Source organism: Vipera berus, assembly GCF_964194415.1.
Source record: "Vipera berus genome assembly, chromosome: 16".
NCBI lineage: Eukaryota > Metazoa > Chordata > Lepidosauria > Squamata > Viperidae > Vipera > Vipera berus.
In genome coordinates this window covers 2,814,449-2,828,839 of record NC_138219.1, presented here as the reverse complement: position 1 = coordinate 2,828,839, position 14,391 = coordinate 2,814,449, and the positions used below count along the sequence as shown (strand labels likewise).

Below are 14,391 nucleotides of genomic sequence, written 5' to 3'. Positions count from 1 at the left end.
ATAAATGAATTCACATCACACAGCCTCGGAAGACGAGTCTGGTTTCCACCACTCATTGACCTACTTACAGATGGTGTGAACCATGTCCCAAAATAACCAAGAACTTCCACAGCCAAAGAGTTTTGCATTTTATCCTTTGCTCTGACCTGAGTTGTGTTACCACAACATCTTTCGCCCGATGAGAGAAATGTAATTTTTACTCTGCACCAAACATGGAAGCCTAAACTAACCAAAGAGATTGAATTCATTCATTCCATCAATCATCCAATCAGAATAGAGCTGGAAGGGACCTCAGAGATCTTCTAGTCCAGCCCTCTACTCAAGCAGGAGACCCTACTGTCACAGACAAACGGCTCTCCAGTCTCTTCTTGAAAACTTGCAGGGATGGAGCACACACAACTTCTGGAGGCAAGCTGTTGCACTGGTTAACTGTTCTCACTGTTAGGAAATTTCTCCTTAGTTCCAGGTTGCTTCTCTCCTTGATGAGTTTCCATCTGTTGCTTCTGGTCCTGCCTTTGGCTGCTTTATTTTATTTTTATTTTATTTTAATTCCATTTATATCCCGCCCTTCTCCGAAGACTCAGGGCGGCTTACAAGCTTAGCAGTAGCCTTCATTCTATGTATATGCCTGCTTATTAGGGCTTTCACACACCCCCAAGCGGCATTATTACAAAGTCAGCTTATTGCCCCCAACAATCTGGGTCCTCATTTTACCTACCTGGAAAGGATGGAAGGCTGAGTCAACCTTGAGCCTGGTGGGACTCGAACCTGCACTAATTGCAGGCAGCTGGTGTTCCTTAAGGAGGCATTAGCCCACTGCTCCACCAAGGCTCTAAACTGCTTTGGAACATAGGTGGACCCCCTCTTCTCTATGGCAGCCCCTCAATTATTGGAATCCTGCTATCATGTCCCCCGCCGAGTCCTTCTTTTCTCTAGACTGGCCATTCCCAAATCCTGCAACTGTTCTTCGTGTTATTTTAGTCTCCAGGCCTTTAATCATCTGAGTTGCTCTTCTCTGCACTTTTTCCAGAGTCTCAACATCTTTTTTGTCACCCAGTGACCAAAACTGGATGCAGTGTCCCAGGTGTGGCCTGACTAAAGCGGAATTCACACAACGAGCCAAGACGCACAGGCCAGGTACCTCCAATTCTGCTTAAAATGGGCCAAGTTTGGTGAACGTAGCCACGAGAGCTTCCAGGGATCTCCTGTACGAAAAGGAGACACACTTGCTCCGAATGGTGATCATACGCCAAGGGCTGCGTGTTATTTCTGGTTAGAAGAATTACATACGGTGTTTATGTCTGCACTGCGCCTTAAGATCACAGGTCACGCTTCACAACATACACGTTGTTTCTTTTTTCCCTCTTTCTCTTCGTTCACTTTGAACAAAGAGTTTATTTTCCTTTTTAATCCTCTGTGTGTGTGTGTGTGTGTGTAGTTCTTGTTCTATGTTTTGTTTGCGCAGTGGAAAAAAGAAAAAAAGGCACCCTTGGCAGCTGCATGAGATTTACAAAAAGCTTTTCAAATCTTTCCTTGGAGGCTGTTTTCATCTCTCCGTCTTGGGGGGTCTCGCCCATCTTTGTCTCCATAACTGCTTGCAAAAAAACAAAAAACCAAACGGGGGGAAAAACCAAGAAAGAGAGAAGGATAAAATCCATTTAAGACATGCCCCACCCAGCTCAGAAGAAGTTTTAGATCAGGGGTAGGCAACCTGGGCTCTTTTATGACCCGTGGACTTCAACTCCCAGAATTCCTGAGCCAGCATGGTGGAAACTTTGCCCCCTTCATGACTCGTGGACTTTAACTCCCAGAATTCCTGAGCCAGCATGGTGGAACTATGGCTCCTTCATGACTCATGGACTTCAACTCCCAGAATTCCTGAGCCAGCATGGGGGAACTATGGCCCCTTCATGACTCGTGGACTTCAACTCCCAGAATTCCTGAGCCAGCATGGTGGAAACTTTGCCCCCTTCATGACTCGTGGACTTTAACTCCCAGAATTCCTGAGCCAGCATGGTGGAACTATGGCTCCTTCATGACTCATGGACTTCAACTCCCAGAATTCCTGAGCCAGCATGGGGGAACTATGGCCCCTTCATGACTCGTGGACTTCAACTCCCAGAATTCCTGAGCCAGCATGGTGGAAACTTTGCCCCCTTCATGACTCGTGGACTTTAACTCCCAGAATTCCTGAGCCAGCATGGTGGAACTATGGCTCCTTCATGACTCATGGACTTCAACTCCCAGAATTCCTGAGCCAGCATGGGGGAACTATGGCCCCTTCATGACTCGTGGACTTCAACTCCCAGAATTCCTGAGCCAGCATGGTGGAAACTTTGCCCCCTTCATGACTCGTGGACTTTAACTCCCAGAATTCCTGAGCCAGCATGGTGGAACTATGGCTCCTTCATGACTCATGGACTTCAACTCCCAGAATTCCTGAGCCAGCATGGGGGAACTATGGCCCCTTCATGACTCGTGGACTTCAACTCCCAGAATTCCTGAGCCAGCATGGTGGAAACTTTGCCCCCTTCATGACTCGTGGACTTTAACTCCCAGAATTCCTGAGCCAGCATGGTGGAAACTTTGGCCCCTTCATGACTCGTGGACTTCAACTCCCAGAATTCCTGAGCCAACCTGGCTCAGCATGGAAACCTCTCCCTTTCCCCTCAGCATGGCTGGCTCAGGAATTCTGGGAGTTGAAGTCCACGAGGCATAAAAGAGCCAAGGTTGCCTACCCCTGCTTTAGATGTTTCTTGCCTGGAGATTCTTTCTAAGTTAGATCATTTTCTCCCCATGCAAAGTCCTTGACTTACGAGCCAAAATTTTCTATTGCTAAGTGAGACAATTGTTAAGTGAGTTTTGTCCCACTTTACGACCTTTCTTGCCACCGTTGTTGAGTTTATGACTGGGATTGTTAAATTAGTCACATGGTTGTTAAGTGAAACTGGCGTCCCCACTGACTTTGTTAGTCAGAGGTTCGCAAAAGGAGATCCCGTGACCCCAGGAGACACTGCGGCCGTCACAAATACGAGTCAGTTGCCAAGCATCTGAATTTGGATCACGAGACCCTGCTGCAATGGTCGTACGGGTGAAAAACGGCCGTAAGTCACCTTTTTCAGTAACCGTTGTAACTTTGAACGGTCAGTAAATGAACTGTCATGAGTCGAGGACTGCCCTGTACACAGACGGGAAACTCGGGGGGAGCCAGCTGAAAGGCAGTTATTTTTTCAGTCAACAATGGTGTTGCCGAAACTTTGTTCTGACAGTTGCGCTTGCTTAGTGAAAACAGCTTTGCACAATCCTTCATTTCCTTAGGATTTGGCTTCTATTTTAATTTGCAGGACTTTGGGGCGAGGAGGAGAGGCCACAGAAATGATTGTACAGGTAGTCATGATTGCTAAGCAAGACACTGGATCAGTGAGTTTTGCCCCATTTAACAACCTTCCTTCCTTGCCACGGTTGTTAAGTGAATCTCTGCAGTTGTGAAGCTAATAACACGGTGGTTAAGTAAATCTTGCTTCCCCGTTGACTTTGCTGATCTGAAGGTCGCAAAGGGGTGTGTGTGTGTGTCACGTGATTTCCCGCCCCCCCCCGGACACGGCAGCCGTCAAGAATACAAGTCAGTTGCCAAGCGTCTAAATTTTGATCATGTGACCATGGGGGGAATGCTGCAATGGTCAGAAAAGTGAATAATGGTCCCGAGTCATAAGCAACGGATGGAAACTAATCAAGGAGAGAAGCAACCTAGAACTAAGGAGAAACTTCCTGATACTGAGGACTATTATCCAGTGGAACAACTTGCCACCAGAAGTTGTGGGTGCTCCATCACTGGAAGTTTTTAAGAGGAGATTGGGCAACCGTTTGTCTGAAAGGGTATAGTTTTTCCTGCCTGAGCAGGGGGTTAGGCTAGAAGACCTCCAAGGTCCCTTCCAACTTTATTATTATTATTATTATTATTATTATTATTATTATTATTATTATTATTATTATTATTATTATTATTAATTATTATTATTTCCTGAAGGGGAGAGGAAATTAACGAAAAAAACGAGACATCAGCCAATTGTTGTTTAGATAAGAGCCAACAGGTCTTAAATTAAACTGGTGGGATTACTTAAATACGTCATATAAATATTTCAGCTAAGTCTCTTGTCAGCCCTGCGAGGTAGTCCAGACCAAAAGCACAACCGGCGGCACCAATTCTATTTTTACTTGACCTTCACAGTAGTCCTCGCCTTAGGACCATAGGGGAGTCTCCCCATGGCCGTTGTAAGTCATGACTGTTGTAAAGGGGGTTCTTATATGACTGACCTAATTTTATGACATCCTTTTTTTTTGGTGGTGGTGATCATTAAGCAAACACTTAAAGATGGGTGGAGTTCGATTGATTCCCAGAATTCCCCGTCCAGCCTGCTTGAAAGAGTTGTGGGCTTCATCTCTCTTCCCACCCTAATCCAGCTGGGCTGGAGCCTTCTTCTCAACTTGGCAGGCCTTGGAGACCAGCCCAAGGAGCTGAGAACTTCCCACCATCTCCTCCTTGCTGATAAAATATTGATGTTAAAAGCTTTGGGCCCATCCTTCCGACTTCTAGTAAGTTCCCGCGATCGAGCAAGGTGGAAACGGCTCGTTCGAAGCTGAATCGTGACTCTCTGCCAAAATGCCGGGCTGCCACAGAGTGGCTAAATGGCTCAGGAGATGTTGCCAAAGCTTCATTAAACTTCTTGATCTACTTGAGGCTCTCTGGATCAGAGTGGGTCTCTTAAAAGCTCGTTCTCTGCCAGAAGCGGCTGCTTCGACGAGAGCTCAGAAACTCCACTCGTCTACCTGGGTGCGTCTTCCTTGGCTCAACTTTCACATTGGAAAAATAAAGTCATCCTTTTCACACAAAAAAGGAAAATTAAGCCATTGTGTTTCCATACAGCAACACCCCATATTTTCACATATGATGGCTTAGAATAGGCTTCCTCAACCTTGGCAGCATAAGGCGGGTGGACTTCAGCCCCCAGAATTCCCCAGCCAGCATGCTTAAAGCTTGCTGGCTGGGGAACTCTGGGAGTTGAAGTCCACCCATCTTTAAAAAACAACAACAACAAGTGTTATTAATTTTCTAATTTTGCATCCAAATATTTATGAAGCAACGTGGTGATTGAGTAGTCAAAACTCCAATAACGGAATCTTTTTGCACGTAGCTCAGGTTACATCAACAAAAATTCCCTCTCCAATTCTCTTAGTGACAATATCATAATCAAATTAATACATTTCTAGTTATGACACAATCAGTTAGAGCAATTGGTGGAGCAGTGGGCTAATGCCTCCTTAAGTAACACCAGCTGCCTGCAATTAGTGCAGGTTCGAGTCCCACCAGGCTCAAGGTTGACTCAGCCTTCCATCCTTCCGAGGCAGGTAAAATGAGGACCCAGATTGTTGGGGGCAATAAGCTGACTTTGTAATAATGCCGCTTGGGGTGTGTGTGAAAGCCCTAATAAGCAGGCATATAAATAGAATGAAGGCTACTGCTAAGCTTGTAAGCCGCCCTGAGTCTTCGGAGAAGGGCGGGATATAAATGGAATTAAAATAAAAATAAAAATAAAAATTATCAGTATATTTTCACTTATACCTATCCATGTCCTTTTTTTAAATTTTACCTAATTTCAATACAGTGCTCCAAATTAGCCTATAGTATCTAAAAGACTCCCAGTTGCAATGTATGGCTGTGAAAGCTGGACCATAAAAAAGGCTGAGCGCCAAAGAATCGAGGCCTTTGAACTATGGTGCTGGAGAAGACTCCTGCGAATCCCTTGGACTGCAAGGCGATCAAACCGGTCAGTCCTAGAGGAGATCCACCCTGACTGCTCTTTAGAAGGCCAGATCCTGAAGCTGAAACTCAAATCCTTTGGCCACCTGATGAGAAGGAAGGACTCGCTGGAGAAGAGCCTAATGCTGGGAAAGGTTGAGGGCAAGAGAAGAAGGGGACGACAGAGAATGAGGTGGCTGGATGGAGTCACTGAAGCAGGAGGCGAGAGCTTAAATGGAGTCCAGAAGATGGTGGAGGACAGGAAGGCCTGGAGGAACGTGGTCCATAGGGTTGCGATGGGTTGGACACGACTTCGCAGCTAATAACAGCAACAACAATGTAAAAGACTTAATTTTTGGGTAGCCCACATTTCCCCCATTTCATTATATAGTAATTATCATATCTGAAATACATACATTGTTCATTTAGGTGCATTCTTATTTTATAGTCCACCCATTTTGAAGCAGATCATAAACTGCTAAGACTGAGAAACTCTGTAGTAAAGGAAGAAGTGGAAATGGGAAAAAAAAATCCATGTTCAAATCCAATTTAGGATCAAAGGTCACAAGTGACCTGGACTTTATGAAAATGACCACCAGCTTATGGTGGGAGGGGGGGATCAGACTCCATCTTGTCCTTGTGAGACCCCAGAGCTACCTGGTTAGGTGCTAAAAATGCTGGATTAAAACAGGTGTGGCTATTTTCTTATCAACCGAGGCCTAACCTACCTCACAGGGTTGTTAGGAAGATATGATGGACTCGGAACCAATTCCCTGCCCCGACCAGCTTATTCCTTTCCCAAAATAAAAATGCACCCAGGAAGAACAGGACTCAAGAGGTCGTAACATCAGTCAGCAATTATAAAGACACACACACACACACACACACACACACACACACACATGCAAATTGGACTATGCACAGCCCAGAATATATAATAAATGTGTCAGGAAGAACACAGAGTTCTGCAGGACGGATTTTTAAGCTTCCGCCTTTAGGCGATGGAGCCTTGGCAGATCAACCCTTCTTCAACTTTCCCAGTTGGATTGCGTGCTGAAACAGACAATGGGAGAGGCTGTGGGCAGCTTAGACTCCTCTCAGTCAGCTGGAAAAAGCAGGTCTGGACTGGCCCAAGAAACAGGGAAGCGGAGCAGGGAGACGGTGCTAGGCTGGGCCAAAAAAATCAGCCTGGTGCAAATAATCCTCAAGTTAAATCAGCCTGGTACAAATAGTCCTCAATTTATGGCACAGCTTGCTTCCCAGAGTGGTAGGGGCTCCATCCCTGGAAGCTTTTAAGAAGAGACTGGACAGCCATTTGCCCAGCATGGTGTAAGGCAGGGGTCTGCAACCTTGACAACTTTAAGACCTGTGGACTTCAGCTCCCAGAATTCCTCAGCCACGGCTCCCAGTGTTTTGGGGTTTTTTTCCATCTGGGAAACGGGTCCAAGTGGCTCTTTGAGTGTTTAAAGTTGCCGACCCCTGGTCTATACATATGTTGCACATAGTATTTTAGGTGTGTGTCATGTATGTGTTCACTTTGAGGGCAGGCCACTAAATTTCATTTTTGAAGTGTGCCGTTGTGCCCACGGTAAAAAAAAATGACGATTAAAGGTTGTCTTATCTCATCTCATCTCATCTAAATGTTAGAGAAATAAAACCTCTTCTGAGCTTGGTGGTTTCCTTGCAGACGTTTCATTACCAAACTAGGCAACATCATCAGTGCTAGAAGGGAGGAGGAGGAAGAGGAGGAGGAGGAAGAGGAGGAGAATGACTGTGGGGTCCTTGGTGCTCCCTGAGCTGGGTTGTTTTCATGCAGACGTTTCATGACCCAACTAGGGAACACCATGAGTGCTAGAAGGGAGGAGGAGGAGGAGGAGGAGGAGGAGGAGGAGGAGGAGGAGGCAAAAAGGAGAAGAGGAAAGAAATTAAAATGTTAAAGAAATAAAACCTCTGAGCTTGGTGGTTTCCTTGCAGACGTTTCATTACCAAACTAGGCAACATCATCAGTGCTAGAAGGGAGGAGGAGGAAGAGGAGGAGGAGGAAGAGGAGGAGAATGACTGTGGGGTCCTTGGTGCTCCCTGAGCTGGGTTGTTTTCATGCAGACGTTTCATGACCCAACTAGGGAACACCATGAGTGCTAGAAGGGAGGAGGAGGAGGAGGAGGAGGAGGAGGAGGAGGAGGAGGCAAAAAGGAGAAGAGGAAAGAAATTAAAATGTTAAAGAAATAAAACCTCTGAGCTTGGTGGTTTCCTTGCAGACGTTTCATGACCAAACTAGGCAACATCATCAGTGCTACCATCACCACTACTGCTATCTCTGACGATGTTACCTAATTTGGGTACTGAAACGTCCGCAAGAAAACCACCAAGGTCAGAGAGCACCAAGGACCACCCACCCACCCATTTCAACCCTGAGCTACAAACACTCTCCTTTACTGGAATTAAAAACCTGTTTGTTTGTTTTATAAAATAAAGCTCGAATAGCCAAAGGAACTAAAGCAATAAAACCCTAAGCAGAGCAAAGCAAAGCAAGGTAATTAAATAAAATATAAACAACGGAAGAGAGGAGAAAAAAATATGCAAGAGAATTTCCGTGACTGGCATGTGTTATTAGGCACGTGGAGATAACCAGCTGCCCTGTTTCCTTGGCTGCTTTGCGGCAACCCTAAAACCTGAGGCTAAAGCCCTCAGATTTCGAACTCGGAGTCCCTGAATCTTGGCTGGCAGGCAGGTGGGAAGGGCCTCCGCCTTGCTTGAGAAGTGGGTGGAGGAAGGAGGAAGGGGAAGGCTGGGCCCAGGTGAGAAGAGGCAGTGGGGGGGTGGGCTTAGACACATCGTGGGCGGCTGAAGAGAACAGACGGACTGCAGCCCACCAGCTGAAAACTGCAGACCTCTCCGGAGGTTGGGTAAGTGGCTAAAAGAGAGTTGGGGGTCCCGTGGCTGGAGATCTAATGCCGATCGACTTGGGCAGGGATAGGCAACCTCGGCTCTTTTGTGACTCATGGACTTCAACTCCCAGAATTCCTGAGTCACTCAGGAATTCTGGGAGTTGAAGTCCATGAGTCACAAAAGAGCCCAGGTTGCCTACCCCTGGACTTGGGGATCTGGGCTGGAGAAGGGGATTTGAAAGGAAGATGAAGGCATCCAAGCAGCTGCCTTTTTCTCCTTGGGGAACTCATCCAGGACAGCGGAAGAGGTCCTACTTTTAAAAAGTTTAGAAAAGGTTGCAGTGGGGGGTACTTGGGCATGTTCTCGTAACAACCACCACCACAACAATAGATTTGGAAGGGACCTTGGAGGTCTTCTAGTCCAACCCGCTGGAAAGGCAGGAAACCCTAGACCATTTCCGACAAATGGGAAGAAGGGGTTAAGTAGATCTCTCTCTCTCTCTCTCTCTCTCTCTCTCTCTCTCTCTCTCTCTGTGTGTGTGTGTGTGTGTGTGTGTGTGTGTGTGTGTGTTTAAATGCCATTTGTCCAAGATGGTATGGGGTCTCCTGCTTGAGTGGGGGTTGGACCAGAAGACCTCCGAAGTCCCTTCCATCTCTATTCTGATTGATTGATTGACTGATTGATTGATTACATCGGGTTTTGCTAATACTTAATGTCTGCTTTTCAGACTCCACAGAAATGGCCAGGTTCTTCTTGGCTGCCGTCTTCTCTTGCCTGCTGGTCACAGAAGGCTGGGCCCACAAAGCGGGCAGGATCGGCTGCCACCTGCACTGTAAGCTCCAGAGGGAACAAATGGACAGGCAGAGGAGAGGCAGGAGGAGAAATAAAGGAGAACATTGGCAATGACGGTGTTACCTAGTTTGGCTTATGAAACGTCGGCAAGAAAACAACCAGGCTCACAGAGGGCCAAGGACAACTACGGGAGGAAGGCTGAGATAGATAGATAGATAGATAGATAGATAGATAGATAGATAGATAGATAGATAGATAGATAGATAGATAGATAGATAGATAGAAAGATAGATAGAATAGATAGTTGATAGATAGACAGACAGACAGAGTTTAAGGATGGATGGATGGATGATGGATGGATGGATGGATGGATAGATAGATAGATAGATAGATAGATAGATAGATAGATAGATAGATGATAGATAGACAGACAGACAGAGTTTAAGGATGGATGGATGGATGATGGATGGATGGATGGATAGATAGATAGATAGATAGATAGATAGATAGATAGATAGATGATAGATAGATAGATGATAGATAGACAGACAGACAGAGTTTAAGGATGGATGGATGGATGATGGATGGATGGATGGATAGATAGATAGATAGATAGATAGATAGATAGATGATAGAATAGATAGATAGATAGATAGATAGATAGATAGATAGATAGATGATAGATAGATAGAATAGATAGTTGATAGATAGACAGACAGACAGAGTTTAAGGATGGATGGATGGATGATGGATGGATGGATGGATAGATAGATAGATAGATAGATAGATAGATAGATAGATGATAGAATAGATAGATAGATAGATAGATAGATAGATAGATAGATAGATAGATAGATAGATGATAGATAGACAGACAGACAGAGTTTAAGGATGGATGGATGGATGATGGATGGATGGATGGATAGATAGATAGATAGATAGATAGATAGATAGATAGATAGATGATAGAATAGATAGATAGATAGATAGATAGATAGATAGATAGATAGATAGATGATAGATAGATAGAATAGATAGTTGATAGATAGACAGACAGACAGAGTTTAAGGATGGATGGATGGATGATGGATGGATGGATGGATGGATAGATAGATAGATAGATAGATAGATAGATAGATAGATGATAGAATAGATAGATAGATAGATAGATAGATAGATAGATGATAGATAGATAGAATAGATAGTTGATAGATAGACAGACAGACAGAGTTTAAGGATGGATGGATGGATGATGGATGGATGGATGGATAGATAGATAGATAGATAGATAGATAGATAGATGATAGAATAGATAGTTGATAGATAGACAGACAGACAGAGGTTAAGGATGGATGGATGGATGATGGATGGATGGATAGATAGATAGATAGATAGATAGATAGAATAGATATTTGATAGATAGACAGACAGACAGAGGTTAAGGATGGATGGATGGATGATGGATGGATGGATAGGTAGATAGATAGATAGATAGATAGATAGATAGATAGATAGATAGATAGATAGATAGATAGATAGAATAGATAGTTGATAGATAGACAGACAGACAGAGGTTAAGGATGGATGGATGGATGATGGATGGATGGATAGATAGATAGATAGATAGATAGATAGATAGATAGATAGATAGATAGATAGATAGAATAGATAGTTGATAGATAGATAGATAGATAGATAGATAGATAGATAGATAGATAGATAGATAGATAGATAGATAGATAGAATAGATAGTTGATATAGACAGACAGACAGAGGTTAAGGATGGATGGATGGATGATGGATGGATGGATAGATAGATAGATAGATAGATAGATAGAATAGATAGAATAGATAGTTGATAGATAGACAGACAGACAGAGGTTAAGGATGGATGGATGGATGGATGGATGGATAGATAGATAGATAGATAGATAGATAGATAGATAGATAGATAGATAGATAGATAGATAGATAGAATAGATAGTTGATAGATAGACAGACAGAGGTTAAGGATAGATGGATGGATGGATGGATGGATGGATAGATAGATAGATAGATAGATAGATAGATAGATAGATAGATAGATAGGTTAAACCAAGGAAAGCAGAAAGTGACCTCTCTAGGAGAGAAAATCTCTACCGTCTTTTAAGTCTCTATGCTCTTGGGCCCTCCCATCAGTGCATGGCTGGCTGGGGAATTCTGGGAAGTGAAGTCTTAAAGTTGCTCAAAGTTGGAGACCCCTGCTTTGGGGGGATCTGCCTGACTGAAACTCCCATGCCTCCAGTCAAGATGATGGGAGTTGTAGTCTGCCCCCCTGGGGAAAATGAACCAGTGCTGTTTCGTTTTTCTTCCTTCTCGCCAGCTTTCAACGTCACCGTCCGGAGTGACCGTCAGGGTACCTGCCGGGGCACCCGCACCATCCAGGCCTGCGTGGGTTACTGTGAGTCGAGCGCCTTTCCCTCCAAGTACTCGGTGCTCCGAGCCAGCAACTACCGGCACAATATCACCTCCGTCTCCCAGTGCTGCACCATCAGCCAAATGCAAACGGTGAGGGGGTTCGCGCGGGTGTTTTTCTACAGCTTTGTTCTCTCCAGAAACGGAATGAAATCATACCGTGGAATTCCAGATGCTTATGTCCACGCTGCAAACATTGGATGTTTTTTGCTCTGACAATATAAGAGGCAGCCTTTTCCTTTAAACTGTTTTGCTCTTGAATTAAATGAAGCTGGGGATGGGGAGGAGAATGCTAGCCCGGCTGTTTTTAATAAGATAAGGAATGGCAGAACGGAAGCTTTGCATTCTAAACTAAATGGAGAATGTGATTTATGACGTTTAAAATAAGGGAGGGAATTGTGTTTGATACGATGGGTTCAGGGGAGGAGAATTCAGATTCTGGCATCCATCCCTGAGTGCCGATGCTTCGTTCTCATTATTATAGACTTTTTAGAATAAACAATGCCTGAAGATAATAATAATAATAATAATAATAATAATAATAATAATAATAATAATAATAATAATAATAATAATAATAATAATAATAATAATAATAATAATAATAATAATAATAATAATAATAATAATAATAATAATAAGAAGAAGAAGAAGAAGAAGAAGAAGAAGAAGAAGTTGGAAGGGACCTTGGAGGTCATCTAGTCCAACCCCCTGCTCAGGCAGGAAACCCTATACCATTTCAGACAAATGGCTGTCCAGTTTCTTCTTAAAAACTTCCAGTGTTGGAGCATTCACAGTTTCTGGAGGCAAGGAGTTCCACTGGTTAATTGTTCTCACTGTCAGGAAGTTTCTCCTTAGTTCCAGGTTGCTTCTCTCCTTGACTAGTTTCCATCCGTTGCTTCTTGTCCTTTGAAGTGTTTCATTAGTCGGAACCATGACGGCTTATGCCGGTACAGGCTAGTCCTCGACATACGATCACAACTGAGCCCAGGATTTCAATTGCTAAATGAGACCTTTGTTAAGTGAGTTTTGCCCCATTTGGCAACCTTTCTTGCCCCAGTTGTTGAGTGAATCACTGCAGTTGTTAAGTTAGTCACACGGTTGCTAAGCGAATCTGGTTTTTCCCCACTGACTTTGCTCGTCAGAAGGTTGCCAAGGGGGATCACGTGACCCCTGGGGACGCTGCCACTGTCATAAATGTGAGTCAGTGCCCAAGCGTCCGAATTTTGATCACGTGATACCTGGGAATGCCGCTACAGTCGTTGTCACTTCAAATGGTCACTAAATGAACTGTTGACCATTGATTTAGCAACCCTCCGAAGTTACAACAGCCCTGAAAAAAACGACTTACAAGCAGCCTTTTACCAACGGTTGCAGCATCCTGCACCGTCACGGTGGGCGGGGGAGGGAATGGAAGAGTTATGGGGAAGCCAGATTCGCTTAACAACCGTGTTGCTAACTTAACAACTGCAGTGATTCTCTTGTCAACGGTGGCAAGGAAGGCAGGTTAAGTCCTGGAAACTAAAATTAAAATTAAAAAAACTTAGGTGTTCTGATCAGGTGTGCAAAGCTGCTGCCCTGGATGCACAAGGTCCATAAATGCGCTGGGTGTGATTTAATATCTATATTTTGCATGGTTTGGCAGGGCTGAACTATAAGAAAAGAGCATGAGGAGGTAGCCTTGATATCAAAGGGTGGTTTTTGCGTTGCCCTCTCCAGGTGAAACTTCGGCTGCGTTGCAGTCTCAGTTTGCAGAAAACGGTGGACCTTTTCACGGCCAAGACCTGCCAGTGTGACGTGTGCCGCCTCTCCAGATATTGAAGCTCCTCTGTTGACTTCTGCAGTCAGCGACGAGGTCGGTGTTTCTCAGCCTCGGGAACTTTGAAGATGTGCGGACTTCAGCTCCCAGAATTCCCCCAGCCAGCTTTGCTGAGGTTGAGAAACGCTGGACCGAATGGATCTTCTGCAGACTGTGCCTGCCACCGTCCTCTCCAGGAGCCAATTGTGTTAAAAAAAAAGATGCTTTTAAGTCTTAAGAAATTACAAGGGAATTTCTGTGTATGAGGGAATCCTTTGAGCGCCTGGGGTAACTTGGCTGCTGAATACATTTTGGGGGTTTTTTTGTAATGGTTATGTGTGTTTTACTTTTTGCCTTTTTTGTTGACATGTTTTAATGGTTGGGCACTGCTCAGCGGAAGGAAGGAAGGAAGGAAGGAAGGAAGGAAGGAAGGAAGGAAGGAAGGAAGGAAGGAAGGAAGAAAGGAAGGAAGGAAGGAAGGAAGGAAGGGAGGGAGAGGGACAGAGGGAGGAAGAAAGAGGGAAGGAGAAAAGGAAGGGAGAGAGGGAGGGAGGAAAGGAGGAAGTAGATAAAAGGAAGGAGGGAAGAAGGAAGAAGAAAGGATGGGAGAAAAGGAAGGGAAGGAGGGAAGAAAGAAGGAAGGACGGAGGGAGGGAGGGAG

General features: G+C 44.5%; 1 protein-coding gene across 1 annotated transcript in view; it reads left to right on the top strand.

Annotated features, from left to right (window-relative positions):
- GPHA2 (glycoprotein hormone subunit alpha 2) overlaps positions 1-13,944 on the top strand; it is an 18,711-nt gene extending 4,767 nt beyond the window's left edge. The window contains exons 2-4 of the mRNA XM_081340319.1: positions 9,414-9,518; positions 11,841-12,025; positions 13,652-13,944. Coding sequence (XP_081196445.1) covers positions 9,425-9,518; positions 11,841-12,025; positions 13,652-13,753 — 381 coding nt within the window. The 5' untranslated portion in view covers positions 9,414-9,424 and the 3' untranslated portion in view covers positions 13,754-13,944. The remainder of the gene's footprint in view (positions 1-9,413; positions 9,519-11,840; positions 12,026-13,651) is intronic.
- Positions 13,945-14,391: the final 447 nt, after the last annotated feature.